This window comes from Engystomops pustulosus, chromosome 1, assembly GCF_040894005.1.
Source record: "Engystomops pustulosus chromosome 1, aEngPut4.maternal, whole genome shotgun sequence".
NCBI classification, from domain to species: Eukaryota; Metazoa; Chordata; class Amphibia; order Anura; family Leptodactylidae; genus Engystomops; species Engystomops pustulosus.
Window position 1 is genome coordinate 45,439,760 of NC_092411.1, and position 21,504 is coordinate 45,461,263.

The window sequence follows — 21,504 nt, forward strand, 5'->3', positions numbered from 1 at the left end:
TGTTGGATATAAAAGGAAATTGGATCGCGGCACTTCCATAAAACGATATCTTTATTCCAACAAAATTAAAAACATCATGTGGAAGGTAGAAAAACGCGTCGGCGTTTTTCTACCTTCCACATGATGTTTTTAATTTTGTTGGAATAAAGATATCGTTTTATGGAAGTGCCGCGATCCAATTTCCTTTTATATCCATACTACGACTGCGATCCCAGCAGACATCGCTGTTGCACTCCAAGCGTGGTGGATTCATACGCTGAATATACCCCATTGTGCCTGGATTCTCATTGGAAGACCTACTTAAGGGTGAGCCGCACGTATATGTTTTTTCAACTTTTGCTTCTTAACTGATTGTTATTGGTGTCTAGACCATGTTAAAGGTGCTGAACATGACCAATGTATCACCATATATACAAATGTAGTTCATCATGTATTTAATCAATTGAATTGAAGTACTTTAATCTTTTGGTAGGTGTTGTTGTCCTTAAGCACGGAGAAAACCGGATTTCAATTCCACTGTACTTGGAGGCAAATACCAGTGGGCCTGAAGGTTTTGCTTTGCAGATAACTGAGCTGAGCAGCAGTGTGCCCAGTGGAGCGCGTCTTAAGTAAGAGTCCAATGTAGAGGAATGTGCTATTAAGGGAGAACAATTTTGATAATAATAATCTTTTTTTTAAAGCCATCATGTTCTTTTGTGTTTTACAGATTATGGGGTACATATACAATCTAAATAAGTCATTACAGAGAAATAACATTGTTAGGATAAACAATAGGTCCAGTTCGCAAGAGCTTATAGTTTATGAGAGGGTGACAAAGAAGGTTTAAGAGATTATACAATGGTCCAGCCATTCTTTGAAGTTTCAGAATAAATTCTTTTCTTATGAACCAGTTATCAGTCACCATATTATAGATGTCAAGAATAGGACTGCAGAGAAGCCTATAGATTGGTATCTAGTGCTTCCAGGATTACATAGATGGGAGAGGTACACAGGGTTAGTAAGTAAAAAGAAAGTGGAAGTTACATGCAGTAAGGGTATGAAAACATGCCAAAATAGAGTTTTTTTGGAGCATGATTGAAACTCTGGAAGTTGTGTATTAGTCTGATTGAGAAGCCTGGGTAGGGCAATATACTGAAATAAGTGAGTCGGTGCTGCACTATGCAGAGCTTTGCGGGTGAGGGGGAGTAGTTTCAATATAATTTGAAAGGTAATGGGTAACCAGTGCAGTGACTGGAATAAATTTGAGACATCCATGTAGCTTCTGGATATTATATGAATGTATAATATAGGTTGCATAAGCTGCAATTAACCACAAACTGTTAAGTGTATCTGAGGGAGCTGTTACCTTTAAGGATAGCACCAAGAAGGCATAATGGGGCACATTTACTAAGAATGTGGAAAACTGCACTAAACATGCGTTGCTGAGTGCGCCAGAAATCATTAATCTGGCGCTTTCCTGCACTGGCCCAACAGAGTTCACCAACTCTGGTCGGGCTGAGCGCTGAAATGCCCCCTAATTTGTGTTGCATGATGCCTAGTGCCGTTGCGCCACAAAACTTTCACACACAATAGCGATGCAGACACTTTTTAAATACCTGTGCAAGCAGTTTACACCTAAAAGAACATGCAAAGTCTCTTCACAGATAATAGGCAGCTACCCCAAAACAGCTGCCTGGAGATGAGCCTGGATCCATTCATGTTCCGGTCATGTTATAAAGCCCATTACATTATAACTCATAACCTACATTCAGTACATTAGACAAATGTGGATAATTGTGCGACTAGAGAATATAAAGAAAACGATTTTACTTTTTGCTAATTTTTCTTGATTTTTCTTGATTTTTTTTTCTTAAGACAGGGGTTCACATTTGCAGAATTTGAGCCAATGGGAATTTTCCAGTTTTCCCCTAAATCAAAGTACATTGTAGTGCAAGAAGACAACTATACAGTGTCCCTGCATGTTCAACGCTTGTACGGTTTCAGTGGTAACAACACACGAGTTACTTTTCAGACCATTTCCGAAAGTGCCAAACCAAAAGAAGATTACGTGCCCATCAGTAATGGAGAACTGGTATTTGAAAAATATCAAACTAGTTCTATGATTCAAGTTTCTATAATAGATGATAAATTATATGAACCTGATGAACTATTTTACGTGAACCTAACATCTGTGGAATCTATTGGTGTTTATCATGACGGACCACGATTACATCCAGATTTTACTCTTTCGGCTATACAAATTTTAGCAAATGATTTCATGTCTGGGGTTTTAAGCATTGGACCTGCAATAACATATATTGATGAAGACTCGAATCACAGTGCTCTGAACATAGTTACCATTCACATCAGACGCACGCATGGTTCTAGTGGGACTGTTCAAGTCGTACTGACAACTTTTGGTGCTTGGAAGGCACAACATGGTCTACAGGGCCTTCCCTTTGAAAATACTCATGGGTCCAGAAATATATCATGGGCTACGGAGGGCTTGGACTTTGAAGACCAAGCTATGCTCATCACACTCCAGGATGGGCAGAGCGAGACAGAAGTTTCACTAAGGATCATAGATGATGAGGAACCGGAGGGGATGGAAATCTTCTATGTCTATCTCTCAGATCCCCAAGGAGGAGCTCAGATAATGGATGGGAAAGATGATATTGGATACTCATCATTTTCAGCTATCTTCATTCGAGGTAGTATTTGAGGTCATTGTAAATGTATTTCTGCTGTAACCATAATTTAGCATGTTTATCCACATGATTGCCTGTACTCATGATGATTGATAAGGACTGCAATGCACTTAAATGGATGCTTTTGCAGTAAAGACCTCAATATGCATAATAGTGGGGTAAACCTTCTGATTTTAGTGTTTGTACTGTGGCATCTCAACCGATCCCTTGTTTTCCTGGTAAAATAAGCTGTTCCCAGAGGATACCTGGCAGCAGCTTTTTTAATGCTCAGAAATGTATGCAGACTCAACTGATAGGGGCCTTGCTGTCCTTTGTGCAAATATTTGACTGGTTACTAAAGGCAATGACCATAAGACAGCTTATGTGTGAGATAATATATATAGAGAGAAAGAGACAGACAGCGAAAGAGACAGACAGAAAAATAGTCTGACAGAAAAAGACAAAGAGACAGACAGACAGACAGAGACAGACAGACAGAGACAGACAGACAGATAGACAGAGACAGACATACAGAGACAGACAGAGACAGACAAACAGACAGAGACAGACAAACAGACAGAGACAGACAGAGACAGAGAAATACAGAGACAGACAGACAGAGACAGAGAAATACAGAGACAGACAGACAGAGAAAGACAGAGAAATACAGAGACAGACAGACAGAGAAAGACAGAGACAGACAGACAGAGACAGACAGAGACAGACAGACAGAGACAGACAGACAGAGACAGACAGACAGAGAAAGACAGACAGAGAAAGACAGATAGATAGATAGATAGATAGATAGATAGATAGATAGATAGATAGATAGATAGATAGATAGATAGATAGATATAGAGATGGAGTTAATAGATGTAACATATTTTTTGTTAACCCATTCTATTTTGTTATAGCTAAGAGCAGTTATTTACTATCCCAGGCTACAGCTGGTATCATATATAATTGTGATCACAAGCTGAACCTATGACACTACAAAAGGCAGTGAAAAAATGCCATAGAAAGGATAACATGATGTGTGAAATGTGGGGAAAAGATCATCTGGTGTACATATTCCCAGCTGAGGACTCTGTACCTCTATCATGTGCACAGTATTAACCTTTGACACATGAAGTTTATCTGCAAGGAAAAAGGATCCTGTGCACAGATGCCCAGCAGCAGACCCGGGCCACATTTAGTAAGGTGATTGCACCAGTTTTCTGTCGGATTTTGCACATTCTTTTCAGTGCAAACTGCTTATAAAGGGATTTAAGAAGTGCCCAGTCAGACCATGCGCCACATTTAACATGCAAAGCCTGACAGAAGTGTGTTGCAGATGCCCCATGTTAAGGGCATCTGTAACACACTTGTTGTTGCATACTGTCACAGATTCATGAAGAACATGCAGCACAATTCATGAATCTGGCGCCCTCTGCACACTACATGTATTATACTGATTCTCAGTTCAGGGGCGGAGTCAGATGTGAAGGGGCGGGGTTAAAGCAGCCATGAGTTTACTGCCGGGAGCAGACTATGGTCGGGTGAGATAGTGTCAAAAAAACAGAGAGGGACGGGTCAGAGGGAGGAGGAGGAAATTCCAAAGTATAGGTCACATGTCCTGTCCTCCTGCCTGGCCTGTATAATCACAAATGGCTCAATGGATTGTGCTCCTATCGTTCACTAAAATAGCTTGGTCCCATCACTAGTCACTAACTGTGTGCCCTAGATCTTTGGACCTAGTGACCTAGTGACACCCCTGCCTTCAATGCAGAGGATATAGTTAAAACACAGCAGATAAATGAGTAGATTGGCACTCACTTAAAATCTTTAGATAACTTTTATTCATCAAATACATAGGAACAACACAGGCATTGTGCAGTTTTGGAATGCCATCTCCATCTGACGCGTTTCAGACCAACAGGTCTTTAATCATAGATAGTTAAAATACCTGCATACTAGGAAGTCAAAGGTTTCCTACCAGGTGATGCCTCTGTCCTGCAGTATATTACACAGAGTAGAACTTCCATACAACATCTGATGTAGGATGCTTCAGCATGGTTTCACTTTGGATTGACATACTGTAACATCTGAATCGGATTACACTTCCATATGACTCCTGGTATGCTTTACAGATAGAGTAGGCCACCATGGACTTCTATATCTGCTGAGAGCTGCAGTACAGCCTACTTATGCTGTGTATGGTCACTGAAAATATAAAATGACTTCCCTTTGAGTGAAAGGGGCTCTTCATATTTTATATTTTAGGGAATGATCTACAAAATGGCATCTTGGGATTTTCTATGGCCTCGTTGGATGGTCTTGTACTTGATGAAGACTCAGCAGATAGGACAACTCAGTTATTAGTGTCAAGACAAGCAAACAGGTTAGAGAAAATTTCCTATTTCCAATTGTACAATTGTAGTTTTTGAAGTGTGGGATTAACAACTGATATTTATGACTTATCCTATGGATAATATATTAATACTAAATACTATTTGGGGGGGGGGGAATCAAGCGCTGGTGCTTTGTGTAATGTTAACCCTGCCCAGCAGATCGTGCCGGATATACCAAGCTCCGTTGCTACAACCTGCACCAGGCCAGTGGGGCGCACTTTCATCGGGTTTCCTGAATATTTCCGTTTTGGGCCGAATTGCCCCAGGATTTTGGCGCATGCGATTGGATTTTGGCGCATCGGAGCCAGCTTGCACGCAACAGAAATTGGGAGGGGGGCCTGGCCGTCGGACAGCCCGACGGATTCGGAGAAAAACCTGGAATTTTAAAAATTATTTGTATCACAAGATCAAGCACTGACATGCACCTGGAAGAAGAAGGTGAACTCCGGCGGACCTTGGTGCAGCGGCGACACATGCAGGGGCGCACAATGTTATTGAATTGCGCCGGACCCAAATCCTCGTCGGACAATGCAGCCCACTGCCAGGCGAAAACTAGTGCACCACTGTGGGCCTCTCTTGACTCACATATCCCCACTTTATAGCCTCGCATGGACCACTCACTTTGCGTGTAGGGAGGGGTTAGTCAAAATGTGCAACATGTAACACTAAATTGACATCATCTAGTTGTGATCCTGTAATATTCTCTACTTCAGAGCATTTGAAGACGTGAAGATCTATTGGCGCGCCACCTTTAATAAAACTTCAGTTGAGCTTTCCAGGGACGATGTGAGCTTAGTGAGTGAACTGAAGGCGGTATCAGGATATACCATATGTACTGCTGGACAAACTCAATGCCTCATCACTGTCGAAGTAAAGGATGACAAGGTCAGTACTGAGAAACTGATGAAGGATAATTTCATGGGAGTGCAGTGTTCAGCACACCCAGCTTGTGTTCCTGGAATGTTCCTAAAAGATAGGCCCCTCACCCATTACTTGCTGGGATATTCAGATCTGTCATTTTCCCTTTTGTTTTTTGAACCTGGAACTAATTATATACAAGCAAAGCAATGTAAATCTCTGAAGAATAATCCTAGTCTATTGCTTATATCAGTGCTACTACTCGGGTCTCTTTCATGTGAGCGTAGGCTATGCACGGGCTGGGATCCAGGCATAGCATATATTTGGCTGGAGAAGTGGAGGGGCGAGCCCTCCTCACCCCTCCTCACTCCATAGGGAGGCATACTGCCAGGGAATACACATGGCGAAAGATAGAGGTACGGTGACACACGTGTGTGCTCACTGTACTGTGCCGTGCTGTTCGTCTAGCTACCATACAGTCGCCATGTACAGATGTCTGAAAGGGGCCTTAGACTTCAATGATTTGATTCACAAGGAATCATATATCAGAACTAACGTTCTTGCACATAACTACGAATTCATGTTTAATTCTCATTCAAGTTCATGGAAAAATAGTACAGTTTGGATAAAATATTTCTCTGCCGCATAAGTGGATGCCTTGGTTTCAAGCTCCAGAGGTTTCCAATGATTATCATTAGAAACAGGATAATAAATAAATAAATATATATATATATATATATATATATATATATATATATATATATATAGAAAAAAGAAAGTCCAAGCAGCACAAACCTTTTAAATAGGGTGGGTGCAGGCGTCCTGGGACAGGGCGTAGGTCCCTCAATAATATATTGTAGAAAACGGGCAGCACTCCAAATTGTAGTGAAAAAAAGTGAGTTCTTTATTCCATTGTCAGCAATCAAACAGCTGTTTGATTGCTGACAATGGAATAAAGAACTCACTTTTTTTCACTACAATTTGGAGTGCTGCCCGTTTTCTACAATATATATATATATATATATATATATATATATATATATATATATATATATATATTCTACTACAAGAAGACTAGGCCAAGGCTATACCAGGGAAAAACACTTCAATTTCCTGTAATGTTGTCTTCTGCAACTCGCTATGAAAAAATGATTTGCAAAGATAAAAATAGCAAAAGTGACGTGTTTTACACAGTATAATTGTACAAAAATCTTTTCATTGTACCAGAAACTCCAACAATTTTTCCGGTTTTCTACGGCATTCTGTTTCCCCCACGGCTGGTTCCCCTGGTAGTGACATCATGTCCAGATGACACATCACATGATTATTATGTGATATCAGTTAGGGTTGAGCATCAAAGATCCGATTTTTTGAAGTATCGTAGATTATTTAAAAAAAATTGGTTGGGGTCTGAATCGCATCATTTCTAATGCTTGGTTCCGCCAGTTGTCCTCGAATTTGGTATATAACCCCCTCTAGTCCTCTAATACACAGATTTTTTCCAGATTTCCCCTTGCTCATCCCACCACCATAGGCTCCGGGATGAATGACATTATTCGTTAGCCTCTAGTGTTAGCAATTTGTCTGAAGTGAATCAGAAAATGGTTTGGATTTGATTCAGTCCCTGAAAAAATGTTGGATTCTTACCGAATCCACAAATCAACAATTAGTCTCAGAGCTAAAACTGTCTGTCCTGTCTGGTGACGGGATACTTTGTGCATTTTATTGTTATTAATGTTTAATGTTTGTCACAGGTGCCTGAATTTGAGACCTTTTTCTTCATTGAACTGTATGATGTAAGTGCTGGTGCATTAATAAATGGCAGCACTCGATTTGCCAAAATAATAATCCTTGAAAGCGACTCCCCGCGTGGCCTGATTTTCTTTGCTGCGGGATCTCGAGTGGCAGTAACGCACAAGAAAACAACTTTAATCAGCCTTCAGATTTCCAGAGAGCCCAGCTCATCCCAGTCCATTTCTTTTGCATATATTATGATGGTGAGTTGGGTTTCTTATAACTTTGCAGTGAAGCTTAACCCTTTACTTCTACATATTTTTGTGGCATTTTTTTTACTAAGGTAATTTTTCATTGCCTCATTGTCTCCTGCAAATAGTTTTCTATAATGATTTGTATTTGCATGAGGTCTTGTTTTTTGTTGGACATCTGGTAGCTTTTGATAGCACAAATGCGATTTTCATATATTGTGACGTAAAATGTTCAACAAAATTTTGTAAATCAATAGTGCGGGTGATAATAGTACATTTTGTAATGTACTTCATTAAAAAAATCTGTACCATGTCAGTTCTTCTGTCCAGTGACACCATTATGTTTTTAACTATGTTGTAAGTAAACAGCTATGGATGTGATCTACTGCTGGATTTTTTTCATAAATTTTTCCTAGACTTCTACTTATGCCAACTCTGCTCCTTCATAACTGGTATATTTCTATTTTTTCCATCTGGATAGTCTAATCTGTTTAAAGAACTGAATCATCAAGGGAGATATGATCTGGGTGTGGAAATTTCGAGAAGGATGAAGCTCTTAAAGGGGTTGTCCACTTTCAGCAAACAATTGATATTGTTTGTGTACTGAAAAGTTATACCATTTTCCAATATAGTTTCCTGGTTTTCTAGATTCATGCTTGCTGTCATTCTATAGAAAGCTTCTGTGTCTACTTGCAGTAGATAGAAATCTGAAAGTGGGAATCCCCTTTAATGCTTTCACACACACTCTGCTCACTGCAGAAACAAGGCTTTGCTCAATGAAGTACTGTATATTACTATTATCTGGAAATAAAATGTAAAAAAATGCTACAAAGGTTTAAAAGAGGTGCAGCCATTGATAGGGCGGGTACTGCACAGGCTCAGATACCCACTCCGATCCAGGGGCACATTTACTAAGGGTCCAAACGCAGCATTTCCATCAGGTTTTGCGAGTTTTGCCCTGAATTGCACAGGGTTTTTGGCGCACACGGTCGGATTGTGGCGCATCAGCGCCAGCTTGCATGCGGTACAAAACGGGGGGCGTAGGCGTTGGACAGCCTGACTGATTCGGACAAACCGCAGAATTTAAAAAGCAAATTGTGACGCAAGAACAGCACTCACATACACTGGGAAGAAGAAGGTGAACTCCGACAGACCTCAGTGGGGGAAGCGACACATGCAGTAAACTGGACGCACCATCTTAGTGAATCGTGGAAGACCCAAATCCTCGTCGGACATTCCGAATCCACGGCATCAATGGGACGGGAAAGTAAATGTGCCCCATAGTGTAGTGTAATGCAAACTTAATTTTTATTTGAAGTAAACAGGTTATTCCACTTTTTTGCAATATGTGCGTAACGTTTCGACCTAGTGGTGTTTGTCAAACGCAGGGAGCAGTGGATGACGGTGATATCCATGTTATCCATTGCTCCCTGCCTTTGACCACTAGGTCGGAACATTATGCACATATTGCAAAAAAAGTGGAATTACCTGTTTACTTCAAATAAAAATTCGGTTTTCATTAAAGGAGCGTCTGGGCTTTACTCTTTACACTTCAAAGTTATAGTTGTTCTTTCACCCTTTTAACACTTTTTGTAAAGTACTTTATAAAACAAACAACCATTTTTTAAGCTATTAAATGTATTAATTTTAAATAAAGATTTTTTTTTTCTCTGTGTTTATATGAAGAAACCGATAACTATATATATATATATATATATATATATATTAAAAAAATTTACGTGAATTGCACATTGAAAACCATAAGGAAAAAAGAACTTTTGCATCATTTACATTTATTCAAAAATTGGGGGTGAAGGGAGAGTCAATTTTGGATTTGGTTTTCCTTTAGGTTTTTCGTAGAATGCAATAAAACTTGAGCTAGCTCTCTAGCCTGGGTTGGTACGCATGTGGAAATGCTAAAATGTGTGTACTCTTATTTTATATTTTCTAGGGATTGAATTTTGTTTTTGTTTTTTCAGGAATTGAAAAAAATGGAAGTAATTGGGCATACAGTGATCTATCCAGCCCTCGCAGGACAGGATTTTGTAAGCTCAGAGAAGAAACTTACCTTTCAACCAGGGCAGAAAAATATTGTTCTGGATATCACCCTAACACCAGAAACTGCATCACTCAATCCCTATCCAAAGCGTTTTCAGGTTTTCCTTGTAAATCCCACAGGAGGTGCCAAAATAGATAAATACTATGGAACTGCCAACATCACCATTTTATCAGACTCTTCTTCTCAGGCTACCTGGGGGCTACTTGACCAACTCCATCAACCCTATGATGAGGCAAATTTAAACAGGGTCCTCCAAACCCTCAACAACAAGGCAGGTGCAGAATTCACACAAGAACAACTTGGTGCCACTATAGGTATCCTGGAAAAGGTAACCTGCGCATCTACACTTTTTATCCTGTTTATTCCGAATCTAAATGTACATATATCATGAGATTATAGAGACATTACTACACATTTGAGTCCCATGTAATAATCCCAGAGGCTGCTCAGTGAATCTACTAATAAATTTAAGCGATAGTGATTAAGCTTAAAAGTGACAACCATTTTTTGGAGCCTTCATCACAAATAGACCTACACTCTAGGACAGTGAGGGCGAACCTTTTAGCGTCCGAGTGCCCAAACTGCAACTCAAAACCGCCCCTATTTATCGCGTGGTGCCAACCAAAAATTAAAGCAGTAACTTAAAGCTCCCTGCTCTGCAACAACTTTTGATCATATTGGCCTCCTGAGGACAAGATGGAAAATTTGCATCATTTTAGCTTCTTTCCAGTGTCCCTCTGTACACAGAGAATCAGTGGGACAGAGAAAGGTCCTATCTACACATTCTCCCTCTTACTACATTCCCAAGTAGCGAAGTAAGTATCACTTCAATATATGACTGAAAGCAGCATCTTTTAAGTTGCTTGGAACTGCAGGAAGATTCTTTGAGTCCTGTCTGGTGTGCTGGGGCGATGGCCCGGGTGCCCACAGAAAGGGCTCTGAGTGCCGCCCCTGGCACCCGTGCCAAAGGTTCGCCACCACTGCTCTAGGACATACAATGCTCACCGTAGAGGCAGACCAGGGGCGTAACTACAGGGGTGACAGCCATAACAGCTGCTAGGGGGGTCTACAGCGTCAGGGGGCCCCACAATCCCTTTAAATGATATGGACTCCATTTTGTTCACCTCCACCTGAGCATGAGATTGGAATACATTGTGAATGTTTTGTGTTGCTTGGCAGGTAGTAAGTGATGGAGAGGAACAAGTACTAAGTGATGAGAGCCGCGTTCTCTTTTATGACATCCTCTGTAGTCTTATTCATCCAGGCCGTTTGGACACACGTGGGTATAGTCCATTGATTCAGGTTGCTGAGGTTTATGCTTTCTCCCTCCTTACTGGAGTCACCTGTGGGTCCCCAAGCACACGGTAAATATTACATAATAATTTTTTTTTGTTAATATAAATCTAATTAACATTTTTTAAACAGATTTTTATTAGAAATGATGTTCTGTTTGTCTTCTGCTGACTGTATTTTTTTACATGTAAAATTAAGGCTGGTTTCATATGGTGTTTTTGTCATACGTCGAGAGGATTCCTGTATGGCTAGGACGTATCCTAGGGCTAATACAGTGGGCTATGTCCTCCGGTCCCTCCTCCTCCCCATGAATGTTTAGGGTGTTTCCCCAGCGATGTCATTGACCTTATATTGGCAGTGACATCACTGGGGTCCTCTCTGAGCCAGAGGAGTCTGGGGGCCGTACTGCTGCATCTGCCCCTGTTGGTCTTCAGTGGCCTCCGACGAGCATATGCATCACTCATCACGAGGGAGCCAGATGCTTGCTGGATTCTTCTGTTTTTTCTGCGTGGTATACTTTATAGACAAAGGCAAAATGTATGCCTGTGTCATGTGCCCTGTGAACCTAGCATTACTAGACTTACAAGGGTATGGACAATTGTTTTAAAACGCACATGTTTTTTTCATGTTACCATTCGTTCGGCGATTTCTGAAGTGTATGTCTTCTTTGCCAGAAGTGTAAGCAGCTGTGAAAAGTGTTAATACAGCTGCTTACACTTCACACAACAAAGGAAAACACAGCTAAAACCAGATAAACGCACGGTAACTTGTTAAACTCAGAGAATCTGCCTGATGGATCAGTCTGTAGTGCTTTTCCCTTTTTCTTCTTCTAAGTTGTCATGTGTACTGGGTTGACATCTTGTTTGACTGACTGCTGTTGAAGGTCTATGGGCACCTTAAAGGGAACCTGTCAGCAAAATGAACCTCATAAATGCTACATGTACTTTATTAATCAAAACCTTGCAGATCATATTCCTTTAATGGCCCAGTGTGGTAGGATCCTCTGAAAAACAACTTTGAAGTGATATGTAAATTAGCTGTATAAAGTCATTGAGAGCACAAAACTGAAGTCGGGCTCTCCCCGCCTCAAGAGTGTCCCGACTCCAGGAGCATACAATTAAGGAAAAAGCAGCAACTTCTCCGTTGTGATCCAGTGAATCAAGTGCTCACTTTATTCATCAGAAATACATTCAACATTTCAACACTCAGTCTTTATCAAACATTGTCACATTGCTGCTGCTTTTTCATTGATGGGATCTTCCTGGGCCCATGCAACTGGGATCTTTGTGCTGTGGGCACCCACCATTATGTAGGCAGGCCCAGATTGGGCAAATTCAGATGCTGCCCCACCTCTTGCGTTTCCTGACTTCAGGAGATGAGGTCTATTAAGGTTCCTGCACATCGTGTTCTGGGGCAGGGAGCTCTCTCCGCCTCTGTGACTTTATACAACTAGTTTGTATAGTTTATCATAGGTGATTTTCTGGATTTTCTACAATATAAGAAATATGTAAGGTGTTAATCTGCTTGATAAGACACTAGTAGTGGTGTATGAGGTTAATTTCTGCCAACAGGTTCCCTTTGACCCTATTTCTTTAAAAGTTCACCATTATAAATGTAACAAAGAAACGGAGTGGCACTCACCGTTTTGTGAAAGCAGAACTTCTTTATTCTTGGTTCATGTGAGAGGTACACAGGGGGGCATGCAGTGCCGCAAAGCCGACGGGCCGTTTCGCGCCAGCCGGCGCTTTCTCAGGGCAGTGACAACGCATGCGTGCGCCTCACCGGATATCAAGGGGAGGACGCGCGCCTGCGTCGCCATGGTAACAATAAACAATCAAATAAAACATACTCTACTGTTATTGGTTTCCCAAACCCAAACAAGAATTATACATCGTTCCAATCTTGGGCGGTGTCAACTATATGGGTAGATAGGGGTCCGTTTTGCAGTAAAGATGAGGTGATGTATAGATGGGTGATAGGTCAGAATGTAGACCGTGCTACCTGTTAAAAACATACCTAAATGGAGACACAATGCTGCTATAGTTGGTAACATAATAAGAGGAAGAATATCCTAAATGGACTTACAAAAAGACTTTCATATCATTGCGGTCATTGAGTCCTAAAGCACCCATGGCCCTGAATTTCATGATGCATCTACTCTCTCGACGTAGGAGGTTTAGAGCGCGATCCCCACCCACGGGACTACAATTCACCCTCTCTATACCTGCGAACTTCAAGACATCGGGGTCCCCGTTGTGTTGCTGTCTAATGTGCTCGATCAATCGGGGGCAACCATTACCTGTGATTATAGATCTTTTGTGTTCCCTAAATCTCGTGAAAAGGCTCCGGACCGTTTTGCCAATGTAATATCGTTGACAGGGACAGGAGACTACGTAGACGACATAAGTAGATCTACAAGAGATGAAGGTGTTAACCCATTGGGTGACACCTCCAAATGTAATGTATTTGGCCTGGCTGTTAAAGCTGCAGTGACGGCAAGACCCACACTTAAAATTACCCTTGGGGGTCCCTTTTTGTAACCAGTTATCACGGGGGGAAGAGTACCTGCTCCGGACTAGATTGTCCCTCAGAGTGGTGCATTTCCTGAAGGTCAGAGCAGTGGACGGAAAACTCTGTACCTCGGCCTACAGAAAACCCACGGCCACCAACGCACTCCTCCACTACACCAGCTATCATCCTCAGCATACCAAGGAGGGCCTGCCCTATAGCCAGTTCCTGCGCCTCTGGAGGCTCAATAGCGAGGATAGTAATTTCACCATGCAAGCCGAGGAGCTACGAGCTAGGCTGTTGGAACGTGGATATCCTGCCCCCTTAATTGAAAAAGCCCGGCGCAGGGCTGAAATAGTACCCCGGGATAGACTCCTTAGAACCAAGAGGGGCCCACACCGAAAAGAAGGGAAGAGTGGGGAGAGACGTTTTGTCTTCACCTTTGATTATAGTCCATGCGAGTATGTTATCAGATCGGCTATCAATAGGCATTGGCATATACTCGAGCAGGACCCGCAGCTAGCCAAACTCGCTGCCCACAGACCCATGGTAGCCTTCAGGAAATGCACCACTCTGAGGGACAATCTAGTCCGGAGCAGGTACTCTTCCCCCTCGTGATAACTGGTTACAAAAAGGGACCCCCAAGGGTAATTTTAAGTGTGGGTCTTGCCGTCACTGCAGCTTTAACAGCCAGGCCAAATACATTACATTTGGAGGTGTCACCCAATGGGTTAACACCTTCATCTCTTGTAGATCTACTTATGTCGTCTACGTAGTCTCCTGTCCCTGTCAACGATATTACATTGGCAAAACGGTCCGGAGCCTTTTCACGAGATTTAGGGAACACAAAAGATCTATAATCACAGGTAATGGTTGCCCCCGATTGATCGAGCACATTAGACAGCAACACAACGGAGACCCCGATGTCTTGAAGTTCGCAGGTATAGAGAGGGTGAATTGTAGTCCCGTGGGTGGGGATCGCACTCTAAACCTCCTACGTCGAGAGAGTAGATGCATCATGAAATTCGGGGCCATGGGTGCTTTAGGACTCAATGACAGCAATGATATGAAAGTCTTTCTGTAAGTCCATTTAGGATATTCTTCCTCTTATTATGTTACCAACTATAGCAGCATTGTGTCTCCGTTTAGGTATGTTTTTAACAGGTAGCACGGTCTACATTCTGACCTATCATCCATCTATACATCACCTCATCTTTACTGCAAAACGGACCCCTATCTACCCATATAGTTGACACCGCCCAAGATTGGAACGATGTATAATTCTTGTTTGGGTTTGGGAAACCAATAACAGTAGAGTATGTTTTATTTGATTGTTTATTGTTACCATGACGACGCAGGCGCGCGTCCTCCCCTTGATATCCGGTGAGGCGCACGCATGCGTTGTCACTGCCCTGAGAAAGCGCCGGCTGGCGCGAAACGGCCCGTCGGCTTTGCGGCACTGCGTGCCCCCCTGTGTACATCTCACATGAACCAAGAATAAAGAAGTTCTGCTTTCACAAAACGGTGAGTGCCACTCCGTTTCTTCGTTTTTGCTTGTCGTACTGATCTACTCTTTGGAGATAGAGCACAACCGCTGTGAATAGCCATTATCTCCGCATGTACCCGTCCACTGCTCCCAATGACTGACAAGACCCGTTGTTAGGCTGGCGGTGCCCGCAACGCTTTTGCTCTGTACACGTATAAATGTATCTTTACATCTCTGTGCGTCATCCAAATATCCAATAGATTTGTGCTTATAGAATAATCACGAGCTGTATTATCACATACAGTCGTTTCATCGACCTTTTTGTGTAAATATTTACCCTTTCATATGGTTTCTGTTGAAACTGGAGAGAAGTCTCTTGGAGTTTTCCTGAGTCAGCATTCTGCAGCTTATCACTTCCTAACTTCCCAAACATTTGGTAAAGCATGGAAATTCTCAATGCTCACAGGATGTTGACAGAACCTTTCAACAAATGCAAAAGCTGTATGTTTGTCTGTCACCTTCCCTGCATTGTTATATGATGCAGATACTAGCACGTTGCCTTTCACTGCTTGCCAGCTATTCCTACCTTTAGCTGAAGGAGTTTTAAACATATTGTGTATTTATTATATTAAATCACCAAAAAACCTTCAATCACAGCAGTCTGTAAAAATAGTAACCATATATATTAAACCTATATATTATTATGTCCATATAAATATATATATATATATATACCTCACGAGAGCCAAAGTTAGAGAAACCAATGAATACTCTTACATACAAAATCAATCTTTATTTGATATTATTTACATCAAGTCACAAAAAAATATGTTAAAAACACCCATTTAAAATAGATACACATAAAGTCAATACGATTTTATGTGTATTTATTTTTAAGTGGGGTGTTTTTAACATATTTTTTGTGACTTGATGTAATTAAAAAAAAAAATAAAGATTGATTTTGTATTTAAGAGTATTCTATTTATTATGTTGTGTATTGCAATATTATATCCGCTACAATACCATGTACACATTACTATAAATACTATAATATTATGTATACTACAATGTAATACATAATACAATACTATATATACTACAATGTTATACCTACAACATTACTATACAAACTACAATGTTATACATAATACAATATGATGTAGTCTACAATGTTATATCTACTACATTACTATATATACTACAATGTGATACATCATACATTACTATGAATACTATAATATTACACCTACTACAGTGTTATGTATACTATAATGTGACACCTACTACAGTACTATGTATACTATAATGACTTATAGAAACACTATGATACCCGGTATTTCATGACCTGTAAACCATGTACATTAATGTTGTTCATATATAAAGGTATATGAAAAGAAATCTATATATATAAAACATAACAATAGTCGGTTAATATTCTCTGAATTGTAGTTATTGGCCATTGATGTAAAATAACATGATCAGTAGTGTCAGAGTAGTTATGTCATTGTAAGAATAGGCCACTGAGAATCTTCTGATATTTGATGCTACATAAAAGACTGTAACATACACTTATCTTATTCCAACAGAGGGAAGACCCATTTTGACAGCTGCCCCTATCTCTCTATAAGTGCCTATCACTGGTACCCGCAGCAGATCAATGGACACAAGTTTGATGGAAAGAACGGTGATTCCATCCAGATCCCGGAGAGAATTTTGTCCGTGTTTCCTGTGAATACATCTGCAGATGAAGGCTGCAGGTTTTTGCAGTTTATAGAATATAGCAGCCAGCAGTGGTTTCTTACAGGGGGAGAAGAAAGTGCATTAAATAACAAGGTAATTTCCGGGAATCCGCTGCCCCCTCTGTATGGACTCTCTGGCACAGGCCTGCGATGCTTCGCCTGTTATTTTTACTCTCAGGCCGGATTCTTCTTGGAATTGCGATGCAATTAACTTTGCTGTTCCAGTAGAGCAATAGGTTACAAGCGTTATTTATAGCTGTGGCCTATTACATGTGTCTGATAAATACATGTATTCACCACATACTAATGATATGTGCGATGTAGACACATAACACGCATGGACATGAGGTTCATCCATTCTGAGGATATCTAGAAGCAATGTCCAGAAAATTAAAGAGTCTTCTTTTTAGTTTAGAGTATTGGATGGGGGAGGGGGACTTAGTGTCACATTCGTTCTGGGCAGAAATCTGATCTATGAAATGTATAGGCCATAAGCCTGCGGTTGCTCTACCATCAGATCGCTAATCCTGCCCTTATAGGTCCTCTCTTACCTTTCCTTTTCTACTGGATGTGTTTCCCGGGATGATAAACTTTCTAAGGTTATATTGTTTTACAATATTGTTACAAAGTGACATCCTAAATGTGCGTCCACCCACTGCGGCTTTCGTGTGGCACAACTTTTACCAAAGTTGAGCTTATTTAAAGGGGTTCTCCGGAGGTGGAAAAACATGGCTACTTTCTTCCAAAAACAGCACCACACCTGACCATGGTTTGTGCAGGTATTGCAGCTCAGCTGTATAGAAATGAATGGAGCTTAGTTGCAATGCCACACACTACCCATGGTCAGGTGAGCTGCTGTTTTTGGAATAAAGCAGCCGGAGAACCCCTTTAAGGGATGTTTTCCTATCCACACTGAGGATATATGTTGTAAATGAGGAAGCCCCTTTAAAGGAAATCTACCATCAAAATCCATTCAGGGACACTTACTCATAGATCTGGGCACTGTGACTGTGGTTATCTTCCTATATTTGTTATCCATTGCCTCCATTCTTCTAAAATCAACTTAAATTTAAGCTAATGAGTCAGAAGGACTCTGGGCTTGATGTCATCTCACAGCAACAGATGCAGTTTCAGCACAGAGTGAGAGGGGGAAGTGCTCCTTCACAGTGTAACACCCTGTAAAACTGCAGCACAGAAGGGCTCTGGTAACACCCCCAGAGTAACACCCCTTCAGGTTCATTATCATAATTTGAAAAGTTGATATTAGAAGGAAGGAGGCAATGGATACCAAATATAGTGCCTGCATCTATGAGTAAGCGTCACTGGTTTATCCATACTTGATTCTGATAATACATTTCCTTTAAAAGAAACCTACTGTGAAATTATTCTGATTATGAAATGTTACCGCTGCTGGATAAATCCCAGTATCATTAATAGCAATGTATTTTTACTAGGAGCAGTGTTCCTTTTCTTTACTTAGAAACCGTAATTTATATTTATGCTAACGAAGCACACGGGTGTACGGCTCACTGCGCAGGCGTGAGTTTCCTGTGCTGTGAACCAATGTCAGAAAGGGAGGGTTGGAAACAGGGTGGATGTGGGGAGAACTGAATATTAACGAGTGGGGGTTGAGCGGAGTCATATCCTAATTACTGAACAAACGTTGCGATTTTGAAATGTGGCATCCCCCATGAATTGGGGGCCAGGTAAACTTTAGAAGAGCATAATGCACAAATGAAGGCAACTAAGATCTGATTATAACACACATGGCAAGTACTTATCAGTGCCAGTTGGAATCTGTCATCAATGAAATTCAGCCTTCTGGTGACAGGTTCCCTTTAATATTGTGCACTTAAAGGGGCGGGTGGTGTGTGTTCCTCTTTTGCGACATGTGTATTACTGAGATGAGACACAATTCTGTCGCAATAACGTGAAACCAAATGCACCAAGAAAAATTTGATGCAACTGTGTCACATCCTGGAAACTGACCGGATCAACTTAGAGCATGTGATACTATTAAATAATGTGGCGCAACTTACACAAAGCAAGTGCAAGGAAAGCTAATGCTCACTGCACCCGTTTTATTATATCGGGATCATTGTGTGAAGTTTTATCCAATAAAAAATCCATGCACATTACATTTCAGGTTAATGACTGATTGTGTCATGTTTTGGTTGATTTGTTTGTTTGCAGATTTTATCAGTGAGCCTCAACGTGAACAATTCTCACTACTTGGCCGATAACAATGAGGTCATCTATAGAATTAACACAGCCGACGGGCGGATTATTCCTCGCATGTCACTTTGTCTTCTGTGGAACCAGGCATCAGAAAGGTACCGTTTTGTGTTCATGAATGTATTTTGCATTGACCAAGACTTGTCACCACTCCTGACATGTGTTTTTGGAATTACTTGTATCCCTCATGAAAAATAAGAGCTAATAGTATATAATTCATATGGAATTATTACATTCTTATAATCTAACTATCTATCAATCGATGGGGGATCCAACCCTGAAATCCTCCTCCGATCAGCTGTTTAATGTTTAATGCGGGGTATGGAACTGGAAGTGAAATATTCCTTTTGGTCTTTTCAGGGGGACTGTAGCTTGACTCCCATGAATAGGAGTTGCCATACAATCAGGTCCAAGACCAAATTGATGGGGGCCCCAGGGCTAAGATCTGGTGGGGGCCCCCATGGAAAGTAATACAGTAATAGATAAAGCCAGTCTCCCGTAAGGAATACAACCTTCCAGCAATATAACACAATAATGAAACTTTTCCACTTCCCCTGGTGCGCGGCATGACCACCACATCTTAGTAGGGGTGTAGGGAGCGTATTGTTCCCTCACTCTTCAATAGACACCAGTGTGTGAGGAGGATCCTACAAATCCAGTGAGCCACGCGACCACCTGTAATACACCATTGGTTGGTGGAGGCAGTTTAAGGGTAAAGTGGTGGGGGCCCCGTGGTGTGCAACCTAAGAACCCTCTCCATAATCCTGCCCTGCATACAATAGATACAGCCTTCTGCTTCTGTCTCCATGCCTCGTACAGTCGATCAATGCAATTTTTGAATCAGCACAGATTAGCTAATAAAGTCATACATGTGTAACCACGCATATATGGAAAAGATGCAGATGTGATCCAATTTTTTGGTATATGGGATTAAAACTTTAACTTGTAAAATCAATTCATACACAAAAGATATGGAGGCAAGAACTTTCTCTGTATGTAATTTCCATTTACAATGTATGTTCTGTAAAGAATGTTTAGGCCATCTTGTCCCTTCCATGTATTATATTAATATCCAGGTTTGCTGAGACACTGGTATTCCTTACAAGATGAAGTCTGAGTATAGCAGAAATAGCACCTACCCTACAGCTATGCAAACTCAGTGACCGACGCTATGGGAATGAGACCTGTCAACAGCGTCTTCATGCTCTCGTGTCAGTGTCATCAGTTACTCACCATTTGTGCCGTGCAAGAAATGTGCCAGGTTCATCAAGTCTAAAGAGCTTAAAGGTTATTTGTGTCGTGTCTTGCTTCTGCTAAATGATAAAGCGGAGCATTTCAAGAAACTTTTCAGTATTTTTGTACTGGAATCTGAAGACTGTAAAATGCAACTGTTTATGACTTCATTGAATATTTGTGAAGGTTTTGCTCAGGTTCAGGTTCTGTTTTAAAGAGTTAATCATTTGGGATGTTTTGTGTTGTAGGTGGCTGTCAAATGGTCAGCACTGCAGAGTGGTGGTGGACACATCACAGTATGTGGAATGTGCCTGCACTCACATGTCGTCCTACGCTGTGCATGCGCAAACTGACAAGCTCTCCTCATACAACGAGGCCTTCTTCAGTGCTGGCTTCTTATGCATTTCCGGTTAGTGGATATATATTAATACTATAATTCACTAAGTACCTTGCAGCTCTTTACGATTGACTCTACCAGGGGTGTGGCTTACAATCAGCAGCGGATTATAATGGGGTGGTTTGGGTGGCAGCCAAGACTTCTAGGTGCCCTTGACCATCTAAATCACTTTGATACATGCACCAGCTTTCTATGCTACAGCCCTGTTAGGTCCTTATAAGGTCCTCCAAAGGTCCTTAATCTACAAAAATTATAAAGAAACTGGATGGAGCCCCCTTCCCTTGCCGAGGAACTTGGTTCTGTTACTGTATGTAAGAAGTAAATGTAAAAAAATAAATAAATTAGACATGTGGTGGCCCAAAATTTTCATACAACCAATATTACAACAGAGGTTTAGTTGGTAGAGTTTGGGAGTGGCTTCAACCTTGACAATGTACTGTAAAATTTTTATACACAGGCACCTGCGACAGTCACCCTATTTAATGCTTTATTGTAGATAAATGACATTATGCACTTTAACCATTTAAACTCTGGCCAGTTTTAGTTCATGTATTTCAATGCTCTTTCACATCCTATTAATGTGTCATACAACAAACAAAGATTCTTCTTTTTAATATGACACATTGGGGCCCATTTACTATGGGCTGTGCACCTG

The 21,504-nt window shown here is 41.1% G+C and overlaps 1 protein-coding gene across 6 annotated transcripts in view; it reads left to right on the plus strand.

The window, feature by feature from the left end:
* Positions 1-21,504, plus strand: part of ADGRV1 (adhesion G protein-coupled receptor V1) — a 270,179-nt gene that overhangs the window by 139,663 nt on the left and 109,012 nt on the right. For all 6 annotated transcript variants that reach the window (XM_072139515.1, XM_072139520.1, XM_072139525.1 and 3 more), the window contains 10 exons: positions 473-608; positions 1,855-2,690; positions 4,929-5,046; positions 5,770-5,941; positions 7,669-7,911; positions 9,879-10,286; positions 11,138-11,322; positions 16,832-17,078; positions 19,178-19,317; positions 20,701-20,861. In XM_072139515.1, the coding sequence (XP_071995616.1) occupies positions 473-608; positions 1,855-2,690; positions 4,929-5,046; positions 5,770-5,941; positions 7,669-7,911; positions 9,879-10,286; positions 11,138-11,322; positions 16,832-17,078; positions 19,178-19,317; positions 20,701-20,861 (2,646 nt within the window). The remainder of the gene's footprint in view (positions 1-472; positions 609-1,854; positions 2,691-4,928; positions 5,047-5,769; positions 5,942-7,668; positions 7,912-9,878; positions 10,287-11,137; positions 11,323-16,831; positions 17,079-19,177; positions 19,318-20,700; positions 20,862-21,504) is intronic.